We start from the raw sequence: 12,017 nt of genomic DNA on the forward strand, positions 1-12,017 counted from the left end.
GGTAGCGATCAGATTATGGAAAATCCTAACATGATGGCTGCAGCCAATGGGGACACGGAAGCAACTGTGATATTAAGCCAAAGCTGGAGAACGGTGAAATCGGTAGCTCCGGTGGCGAAATGGGCGGTTCTGGTGGGCAGGACGTCGAAATGGTTGAAGGCAAAGATGAAAACTGGTCAAGTTCGAGTTCAAGAGAGACGATGACTGTACGATGGAACGGTGGTTCTCGATTGTGAATAAAGATCTTCCCTAAGCAGCACGGAATGTCCACTTCTTCGCTGAAGAGACACTCCGCTGCGATGGCACGTAGTATACGAACATCACCTGCAAAGAAATCTGCCTCTCAGGGCACCGTTGGGATATCGGAAACAACATCCAATTTTAGCGTTCCGTTGGAAAAAGGAGAGATTCACTTCAAAATGAATCATTCTTTCCTTCCGGACTGAACGAAGAAGAAATGAACGATGTTTGCAAACGGTGAAAAAGATCCGGAGCAATTAGCTGATTTAAACCCATATACCAGTAACACCGGCGGGAACAAACCGACGAGAGCCACTCCGATGAAATCCGAAATAAAGCACGAAGGTGAATCCGAGGAATACGGTTCCTTCACTCTCCAGCCTACATGACACTTACGTTAAGCAACCTGACCGCCTATGTGCAATGTGATCAGTTTCAACCACTGCAAATGACTCCGGAGGAGGAAAAGCAACTGGAAGATCAAACTCGGCTTCCTGAAGAAACCGGCAATCAACCCTTCAAAGGACTTCCGCATGCTGGTGGAGAAAATCAATGATATTGAAGAACTGAACGAACTCATCAAATCACTCAATCCACGAGGAGTGCGAGAGCAAATCTCCGACAAAACCTTCTAAATCTCTATCGGAAAGGTGATCTTAGTACGCCCTACCCGATCTCTCATCAGAACGAGCCCGCGCCACAAAACAGCTGGACTGGAAGCGCGGGCGGCTGCCATTGCCGAAGGGTGGAATGCTCTCCTAGATCAAATCGAAGCTATGGAAGACAAAGTGGCGTCGGCATCGACAAATCAAGGGCTGGCAAATGCCGCAACGGGAGGGCGAGTGAACAAGTCCCGAGGAAGTGACGATTGTGTTGCGGGATCATGTCGCTGGATTGGAGGCGGCTATCGGAGGCGCTACCTCAAGCCGCCGCTGGGAATCAAGTGAGTTAAAGTAGTGAACAAGTGGTTCTTGGCGGAACCCGTTGATTTTGGCAGCGGGCCATTTGCGATGCTAACGTTGGATTATTTTCATTGCAGTACTACGGAAGCCAAATGGCCGTCATTGCACAACAGGAATCGCATCACCACTCGCTGGCGAATGCCTCCACCTGCTCAAATAGTTCGGAAGACGAAAACATTCCGAAAGGTAAGAATATGTTTTGTTTTGGTATAGCTATTTATGATTTTTACGATGGATTTACTGTTTTGCAGGTCTTGTTTCCTGGCGCGACGCAGTAGAACGATCGGTCACTACCGCCCAGCTGTCGATGGCTTTGTACGTGCTCGAGTCGTGCGTCGCGTGGGACAAGAGCATCATGAAGGCCGTAAGTTGAACTGATCGTTATTTGTACTAACGTTTGAAAACTCTTTTGTAATATTTAGAATGGATACCTACTTCAGATGTTCCAGTGTGCTTAAACGTAACAGAATATTAGTAGTTATGATCAAGTTCACTAACTATTTTATGCTTTGTTGCTTAGTTGTAAGGATTTGGCCCCAATACGTAATACACATACACTAAAATTGATAATCGCGCCATATTCGCAATTTTTCATTGTGATCGATGCTTTTTTTTCGTTTGAATTGACACATTTTGAAAGCTTCTATGCTCTTTAAAGTGTTAATAATTGGTGAAGGCTACTTCTTTTAGCAATAAGAGTAGACTAACTTCTAAATTTTTATTTTTATTCATTTGTCATTCCATCTGAGTTACTAAGTTATCTAAGTTACTATTATTATTTTTTATTATCCGTACTCCATCTACTACAGGGTTAAGAAAACAAAAGGTTGAGATAGGCAAGATTTCGTTGAAATTCAAATCAGCATAACTTTGGTTAAAAAATCCGATTTCTATGAAACCGGAACTATCGGGCGGAAACTTTTCTATAGTATTCTGCCCTCGTTCCAAATTTCGAATCGGTCGTCGAGTACAGGAGATGTTTAGGGTTTTCGAGGTATGTTCTGACCGTGAAAGGATGACAAATCGGAATAATGCGAACATGGACATCTAACTACATGGCTTTGCTAGACGATGATCACAGAAACATTTTCAGGATGATAGTGTCCACTGCTTTCCTTAAGAGGTTCCGAGGACCACTAGAATCATGCAAATATGTGTCAATTTTTTATACTTGAACATACTTTACTTGCCTATGGATCCTGTACACCTCGGTGTTGCAAAGGCCGACTTGAAATATCTCCAACCTGAGCGTTGTCAAGCTATCGCTTTAACAAGTTGCCAGGTTAGATTTCGTCGAATTCTTTATTTCTTTATTGAGGCGCCGCCGCGAGCCTCTGGGCCTGCCTCTGCTGCGATGTCCCGCTGGGTTCCAGTCTAATGCTTGTTTACAGATTTCGTTCCGCCCTACGTAGAGTATGGCCGACCCAGCCCACTTCTGATCCCGAATTTCTCTTGCTATCGGCTTCGGTGACAACGACGATGGAGCTGTGGTTTGAGATCCTGTTGTAAGGCCATCAACTACGAATTATGTACCGCATGCATCTGTTAATGTACACCTGCAGCCGTTGAGTGTTCCACTGAACACCATGTTTCGCTAGCGTATACAGCACAGATTTCACGTTAGAGTTGAATATTCGTATTTTGGTGCGTTCACTTTTCTGTATGTTTTTCCAGATATTTCTTAAACTCGCAAGGCAGCCCTTGCTTTTTGATCCGTGCGCCTATGTCGATATTGGTACCGGTCTGACGCCATTTGGCTACCAAGATATTGGAAGCTTTCAACATTCTCCACTGGTTGCCCGGCTACTGTGAAATTGGAAGGGTCACCGTATTCACCTCAACGATTTGGTTTTGTTGGCGTTGATTACTAAACCTGCCGAAGAGGGCGCTCGCAAGGTCGTTCAGCTTACTCTGCATATCAGATCGCCCTTGAATGGGAAGTGCAACGTCATCAGCTAATTCAAAGTCGTTTAGGTGCTCCATGATTATAAGCTGCCAAAACAGCCCGCGGTTGGTTCACGGTCAATCGCATCTACCAGAATCTCATCGATTACGATGAGGAACAGTCATGATGATAGAATGCATCCTTGCCTCATACCAGCTACGATGCGGATAGGGTCGGACAAAACCCCATTGTGCAGCACTCTACGAGAAGGCCTCGTACTGTGCCTCGATGAGGCCGATAATTTTCTTAGGAACCTTGCGGCGCCACAATCTCGTGATTGAGACGGTCGAAAGCTTTTCGTAGTCAACAACCAAGTAAAGGGACTCTTGGAATTCGTTGATCTTGATCTGCGTGACAATATGGTCCACAATATGGTCCAATATGGTCCTGCTGCCGGAGAGCCGCATCGACCTTCTCCTAAATCCGGGTTAGGAAAACTTTGCGTAGAACTTTGAGAACGGTACACAGCAACATAATGCCTCGCAAGTTATCGCATACAGTCAGGTTACCCTTTTGGGTCCTTCACTATGATACCTTGAATCCAGTCAGCGGGAAATTTGCGGTGTCCCAGATATTACGAAATAAACGTTGCTGTAGTGAGCGTCATGGGGTCGTTTTGAGCATCTCGGCTGATGCGATCGACCTTGGGGCTTCATTCGATTTCATGTTTTGGATGGCTGTTGAATTTCACGCTTTTGGCACTTGAAAAGTTGTTCAGAGTCTCAGACACGTTTCAGCTGGTCAGTTGGATCGTCATTAAGGATCGATCATTCGCGTCTTTCGGCATCGTTGCATTCATCTTCGTTCCGCTTAAGCGTCATGAGATATCGCAGAGGAGGCGAATGTCCCCAGTTGCTACGGTACTCTACTTCGTCGGCCAGAGAGTCTGCCCACGCTCGCTTGTCCCGTCGACATGAGCGTTTTACTTCCTTCTCAAGAGCCGAGTATCGTTGACGGCTGACTTTGGCTCCTCTGGTTTTGATCGCTCTATCGCCGCTTTGGCTTCTCTTCGCTTCTCTATCTTCCTCTAAGTCTCATCGGTGATTAATTGTTCAAAAGATTGTTCTCGCTGGTGGCGATGAAGGCATTCTTGATGGTGGTCCATTGGTCTTCCAGCTGCCACACCTTCCGTGATATTTGCAGCACGCGTCTCCAGTTCTTCAACGAAGGACCGTTTCGCCGTGGCATCTTCCAGTCGGCGTGTGTTGAATCGTCATCCAACTCTTTCCTCCCGACGAATCCGCGCAATGCGCAGGCGTCTTTCGCCGATGAGGAGGTGATGATCAGACGCGATATCGGCTCGCATCGTGAAGGCTCCGTTCCCGATGCAGATGTGGTCGATTTGATTTTCTGTAAAGCCGTCACGGGAGACCCAGTGACCTTGTGAGCCGGTCGATGAGGCAAGAGCGATCCCCGACCACCATGTCGTTATTACCACAAAATTCGGCGAGCACTCGTTTCGCTCATTTCTCAAGAACGTGGCGTCCCATAGCGCGCTCATGGTTCGAGTTGTCGGATCCGATCTTCGCATTGAAGTCGCCAAACAGATCTTGATATCACCCTTGAAATTCTATCTACGACGGTTGACTGTAGAAGTTCTCTTCGTCTTGCAGATCAGCTCGGTTGGCCATAATATTGGATTATATAAGGACCCGTGTTCTAAATCTGGCAACGATAATCCTTTCCTTTATAGGTTCCTGCTTTATTAGCCCAGAGTGTGCCTGAGCGCTTAGTAGGAAGTAAACCAGAGTGTAGCAGAACTTGTGCCGACGGCGTTCTGTGTTCTCAAAGTTTGCCAACGGACTTCACTCAGTCCCAGGATCTCAAGATTCATGCGGCGTGCCTCATTGGCAGTTGTGCCAATTTACCCTGCTGGGCTAGTTAAAACGTTCCATGTTCTATTCGTGTCCGTTGTTTCGCGCTAAGAGTCGTCGCCGTAAAATCAGTCCGTATTTTTCATTATCGGATTCTCGAACAAATTGATGTTTCGGAACAGTAGGTTGTTGGCCCAAGGTTCCCTATCCACCGGATGGGGCTGCCATCTTAGTATAGCTTCGGGAATAGCATTTCATACTCAGCCGCTGGATGCCAGAACAGACGCTGTTGAAGCGCACCTCTTGGTGGCCAGACGCTCGATCAGTCAGGTCAAATTTGTTTAAGTCCCACCCAACACCAGGACTAGGCTAGTGCGCTTTGAGCGCACACGGTCGCTTTGATAGGCCTGCTTGGGGACACATGAAGCTTTTATAGAAGTTCAACAAACCCACTGTAAAATGGAAGCCGTAATATTATTCTCAATCGCTTAATAATTCGCTTCGCTGCTGTCGTAGTCGAAAAGTGCAAATTGTTTGCATTCTTTCTCTGATAGTAAGAACATTTACGTTCGAGGCGTAAAATTTGTGTCATACCACAGTGCCAAATTTCGTGTCCCAACAACTTCGTTGTTTCATACTATGTATAGATGGTCGAGTTCAGGTTACCCTGGATGTCAGACAATTTGAAGCCAGAGATTCCTCATGATGTGGTGCAAGATTGTGGAATCAGAATGTTAGAAACAAGCATGCTATGGGTAGATGGTCCACCATTCGAATATTATTCAACTAATCAAAACACTATAATATATCGTCTAGCATACGTGTTTATTAGTCTTATCAAAATTGAGGACGAATAATTTATTGTTTACTTGAGTAAATTCTTGTCATTTAATTTTTTAAATTTTTTGCAGTATAATTTTCTAAAATTATTTATTCACCTTATCGTAACTCATTTCTGTGTTTCCTTTTCTGTTCTTTTCTCGATTGAATTACATTTTGGTTCCTGCATTTAATTTACCAACCAACGATTGACAACTATATGACACGTTCACCACTAGACCTTTGACCAACATCTGAACGCTGAGATGACTGCACTCTGTCCGCTGACTGCTAGTTCAAAATCTGACCTTTCCCATGATCCTAATGCTTGGCAGCGTTCCATTCACTATAGGAGTTCTACTAACCAGCTAAAACAACTAATCAACTCATCATGTGCCGCTGGCAGCCAAAAGCACCAAGCAGGGATCGCTGAAGAACCGCTCGAAACCAATTCCGTGTTCTAAACTTTTGTGCAGAATTGCCAGTTCTGTCAGTCGGTGAGCAGGAGGACAAACTGCTACTGTGCGACGGATCGACCGGGCTACCATACTTACTCTTCAAGCCACGGATGGACAAGATTCCGATGGCGATTGGTATGTATATTAAAGTTTTGGGTTTCCTTCACGCAAAAAATGCTAAACGCTTGGGATAAAACAAATGATGGGCCATAAAAAAGATTCCGCATCGATTTGTTTAAACAAATGTAAAAAATTGAATTTAATTATCAAAGATTCCTAACAAAAATCCAGGAATTGTTTAGTAATATGGAAAATAATGAAGGCGGAATTACCGTGTCTCATAAAATCCTTCATTTTATGCTTCCGTGAGATATCTCTTTAAACTGTTTAATCATTTCAGGTACTGCTTTGAGTGTAAAAATAAAGCTACCGGGGATCGAAAATGTATAGTCTGTGGCGGTCTACGGCCACCCCTTAGAAGAATGGTCTACTGTGAGCTATCTCGGCGTACCACCAGGACTGTTATATTCCTCCCTTTGAAGGTAAGTACAAATTCGCCAATTGATTTTCTGTGACTGAAAACTACATTTTTTGAAATTCTTTCAGTATCCCGCGGCAAATGGTACTGCCAAAACTGCATCTCGAAAGCCCCACCCAAGAAGAAACCCCAGAGAAACCGCCAAGGACAAACACAACTCATCCTCGTCAGCTGAACCAATCGAGCCTGAGCAATCAGTCGGCGAACCATTCGCTGAACTCCTCCCACGAAGAAATCCCACCGTCGACGCATGGAATGCCCGTCACGCCACTGTCCAACCCAGGTTCCAATATCAACTCCACCCCGTTAAGAGCTATCGTTGTTTGAAATGTCACATTTCCCCTTACCCCCACTAGAAGAACGAATTACATTAAACGAGAAAACCCATTAACAGTCCAGCACTTCGTAGCATCCACGACCCATGAAGAGCCGTCGTCGTCGACTGTGCCCGCCAACCACAGTGTTCAACATCGATGCCATTGCAGCCAGATTTCAGTCGCTTCAGCAACAACAGCAACCACAACAACCGCCACATCAGCAGCCGCTGCTTGCTATCCACAGCAGTCGCAATACCAATCTCGAGGAACGCCGGCATCCAATGTGCTGAATAGTTTCCTGCACCACCGCGCCAACAGTCGATCCCCAGCAACAGTATCAGCAGTACTATCAATCTCAACAGCACCATCACCAGTATTACCAGCAGCAAGTGCCCGAGTACAATTCATTGCCACAGCAACAGTCTCCAGAATCTCATCTTTTCAACCGGCCAGCATGGGCGGAAATTTCCCAACACGGCAACCCAACGACCACAGCAGCAGCCTGAACGGAAAACACGAACATTTCCATGGCCAGCAACGATGGTTTACATACGATGGCCGACGCCCCAGCAGCAACCCTGCCAGGATAAGGTAGCATGGCCACTTCCACACCGACGTCGGGATCGGCCGGTTCGGCCGAATACTATTCGCCCTCGAGTGCGAACGCGTGTCGTCCGGGTCCGGTACGATTCCGAAAGCACATGGAATCATGCGAGGAGCAGATGCAGCCAGCTGCACTGATGGTGAGCGGAGGCGGCGGTAGCAGTAGCAGTAGCAGCAGTTCGCACGTCCGACAAGAAGGATAAAAGGAAGCGGACGAAGCGAAGGAGCTGGCCAAGAAGGAGAAGAAGGCCACCAAGACTCATGAAGGAGCTGGCCCGTGCAAAACCGTCCTGGAGGAGTGGAGGTGAGTGGATGAATTATAGTTTAGTTATGAGCAGAGGTAGAAATTGTTACAGAAGCTGAATTATGAAATGGCCAAATAGATCATATGTGACATTGTATTTTTCCTACAAATTGGTAAACAGTTCTATCATTCATGAAGTATCAAAAGCATCACAAATTTAAAGATTACATTTCTACTCTATTCAGTATTATTACTTTGCATAAAATATATGAACAGAAAATGTGATCATATATTGAAATGAAAAACTCAAGATTTTTGGTTTCCCAAATATTTTGTAGGGGTGATCGGGGCAATATGGGCCACCTAAGAAAATCGTTCTGAAAAGCGCCGAAAGGCTCAAAAAACATCGTTCAAATGTAGTTGACTTATCTAGAGAATGTTACCTTTCATATTACGTCGATGAATGACGAAAATGCATTTGGAAATTGTTGGAATGCACTTTTGAAAATGTATTGATTTCAATGTGTGTTCCCGACTGTACGGGCAATATGAGCCACCATTTGGGGCAGTATGGGCCACCATCCAAAACATTTTTTAGGCGAAAAATCGTAATTTGGAAGAATATGATATCCTAACAGTTACGAGTTTTCCATACCAAATAAAAATAAACAACCGGACAACAGCGGACTGAATCGATTAGTCACTCTTCACCGTTTGAACAGCCACATTTCAATTGGTCAATGGTCATTTTTCTGTTTCAATCGCAGTAATGTGCTGTTTTTTTTCGTAATAAATCTTACATATAATATGATAATATTCTTGTATTTGACTACTGAAATTTGAACTTGTTCGCATTTTAAGGCCTGATATCTTGCTCTGTGCAGCTCTATATTGCCCCATAGAGACTGGTTTTGAAAAAAAGTTATGATAAATTCAGAATTGTATCAATACAAACATGTGTCCATATACCTGTCCATGGATAAGGGCTTGACGTTGATATTTCAAGTGTCTTAAAAAGATTTTTATTTTATTTTTATTTTTGTTGTTTAATAGAGTGCTTTTTTCAAACAAAGGTTAAGTTCACACTAAATTAAAAAATTAAGAATATTTTCCATTTTTATATCTCCTTCACAAGAATATCGTTATTTTAATGGTAATGGTTTGAAAATAAGCTCCGTAGAGAAACTTTTATCACATCTTACTTAAATAAGGTCAACAGTTATACCAAACACTTGAGGTACCATCTCCAAGTTAACTAATGTTAGTGTCGCACGATCTAACAACAACTGCCTATTGTAAATTTGGAGGTGCCGGCCGGCTCAGTAGGGGTCTAACTAACATAACTCTAATACTAACAAGACCCTGAAACAAACGCTTATCCAAATAGCATACATCTATTTATACTTGTAGTAGCTAACAATAATTCATTTTGTACCCGTATAGCTGAAGTAGAATTTTAGTAGTGAAAAGTAGAATTTGTAGATTTACTAGTTTGGCATTGGAGATAGTGAATGTATCTATTATATCTTCCGATAATCTTTTATTTTAGTCTCTCTAGCTGCATGGATCAACAAAAAAACTGTTTCTCTCTTCCTTCTATTAGGTTAGTTAGAAAAATTAGCGGATATATAGGGAGACTGACTTGGTTTTCTCGTATTAAGACAAATTCGCTGACCTTTACCTTATAATAAAATAAATGACCGATAGTAAATAAATGACTGAAATTTAAAGATATCAAATAAATAATAAAAACGAAAATAAATACATGACCATCGTGGACAGAAAGACAAGAGACAGAGTTCTGTTTAGAATAGTTATGAGACCATTGCACTCACAAGATAGAAATAACTACCACTATTATTGCTACAAGACTAATAACTTGACCACTTACGGAAATGAGGATAGACCTTATGATGCGTTCATCCACTATTATATTGAATATTGTATACCCTGTATCTGAATAACTGAATTTTAGACCTCATTATTTTAATAAATAATAAAGGTTTGAATATTAGAAAAGGAATAGAACTTGATAAAAAATTACAAAACTGGAGAAATTTTGTATAATGATCACTATTAGACTACAAACTTTAACATATTGACTGTGACTGATAGGATACAATTAACTCGACGACTATTGACAAACATCCGATACTCAACCGTGTTAAAATAAGGAAGCTCTTCAATGTGTCCATTTATTACAATAGTACTTAAATTAATCTATTTTGAAACTACCCTACCAGAATGATATCATTACATCTTTACGAAATTGTTACTTGGAAAGGCAACAGTACCACCGTTGTCAACATAGACTACTACTAGGTATTGAATGTCGGCTCCAAGTAACTAATAATTAAATTTACATGTTAACTACTTGTTCAGAAAACATCTATGTACATGTTGAGCTTCCATTATTTGTTCGGTTTATAATTGACAGACTGTAGATAGAAAGAATACAATACAAACCCAGGCCGCAGTGACCTAGTGAGCAACATAGCTTGAGTCGTCTGCTAGTATTGTGTATCACATGGAACCAGCCGAGATACCAGTCTATTAAGACTACAACTGGTCACCTCTCGAAAAAAAAAAAAAAAAATACAAACATTGTGCCCAATATACAATTTAACAGTTTTGTCAAAACCCTAACTATAAACTTCAAATTTTATAATAATTTTGCCTATGCAAAATTTACATTTTCAAGTGTATTTTCATGTTTGTGGATTTTAATGCGGTTTTCACGTTGATGCATATGTGGAACATCCTCTTAAAGATCATATAACTTTTACATGATAAAATTTGTCAATAAGCTCAATATGCGCTCAGGATAATCCGAATTCCAGAGACCTTGCCAGAGGAGTGCTTATATAGAGACCAGTGGAGAGAATGAAAGCAAGTCTGGCTTCACGAGAAATTTGTGAAAACGTGATGTGACTTTCTGTATAAGCAATTATTCAACTTTAATACATGTCCTGCAGTCTTCAGTAAGAAATAATGTTAATGCGCTAAATACACTTACCCGGGACAAGGCGAGAGAGTAAATTATTTTTTCTTTCAAAATATGCACTTGCCCGGAATAAGATTAGAGGTAAATGTCACCTTCTATAAAGCGTGCTTGACAGAATAATGCAAGGAATGCCCCTTCATTTAAAGCACGCATCTGCCGGAATAAGGTGGACACCCTTTAAAAAGTGCAAGCCCAGAATGGGGTCTCCAGTAGCCTTGCGAGCAAAGGATTGCCAATCCGGAGATGACGAGTTCGATTCTCGGTCCGGTCTAGAATGTTTTCGGGTTGGAAACATTCTCGACACCCTGGGCATAGTGTATCCATTGTACTCGCCACACAAGATACATACTCATGCAATGGCTGGCATAGAAAAGCTTTCAATGAATAACTGAGAATGCTAATAGAATACTAAGTTGAAAAGGTAGGCCAAGTTCCAGTTGGAATGTAGAGCCATTGAAGAAGAAGAAAAGAAGAAGCAAGCCCAGAATAAAGAGGCCGGCACATGGGTACGTTTGCGTTGCGTTTGGCGCATTTCCATGGGAAACTGTCAAGCAACGACATCTATGCGGACCTCTTCGAAACAGTGAACGTCTCCTACTTAAAGCACGCATTTGTCGGATGAGATGAAAAAGTAAATTTTCCTTCTTTTAAACAACTGGTTAGTTTCTATTTTCAACTTCATTTGAAATCTTTCATTCATTTATTTATCTACATCTAAACAGATAACTTGAATCAACAATTTGACGCCAATACACGGTTCGAGGCCGCATCTCTCCATCCCGAATGCGCCCACGCTCACCAAGCCGTTTTGCACCTGGTCTGCCCATCTCGCTCGTTGCGCTCCACGCCGTCTCGTACCTGCCGGATCGGAAGCGAACATAATCTTTGAGGGTTGCTGTCTGGCAACTCAGTTCTGGTTGCCCTGCCCATCGTACCCTTCCGCCTTAAGCTACCTTCTGGATACTGGGTCCGCCGTAGAGCTGAGCAGCTCGTGGTTCATTCTTCGCCGCCACACACCGTCTTCTTGCACACCGCCAAAGATGGTCCTAAGCACTCGTCTCTCGAATACTCCA

At 42.9% G+C, this 12,017-nt stretch overlaps 1 protein-coding gene across 1 annotated transcript; it reads left to right on the forward strand.

The window, feature by feature from the left end:
- The first annotated feature begins 1,294 nt into the window (after window positions 1-1,294).
- Window positions 1,295-6,244, forward strand: LOC134210307 (uncharacterized). Its single transcript, XM_062686356.1, has 3 exons — window positions 1,295-1,388; window positions 1,454-1,566; window positions 6,020-6,244. Exons 1-3 carry the CDS (start codon window positions 1,295-1,297, stop codon window positions 6,242-6,244), a joined length of 432 nt encoding a protein of 143 aa, XP_062542340.1.
- The last annotated feature ends 5,773 nt before the right edge of the window (window positions 6,245-12,017 follow it).

Source organism: Armigeres subalbatus, chromosome 2 (genome assembly GCF_024139115.2).
Source record: "Armigeres subalbatus isolate Guangzhou_Male chromosome 2, GZ_Asu_2, whole genome shotgun sequence".
Taxonomy (NCBI): domain Eukaryota; kingdom Metazoa; phylum Arthropoda; class Insecta; order Diptera; family Culicidae; genus Armigeres; species Armigeres subalbatus.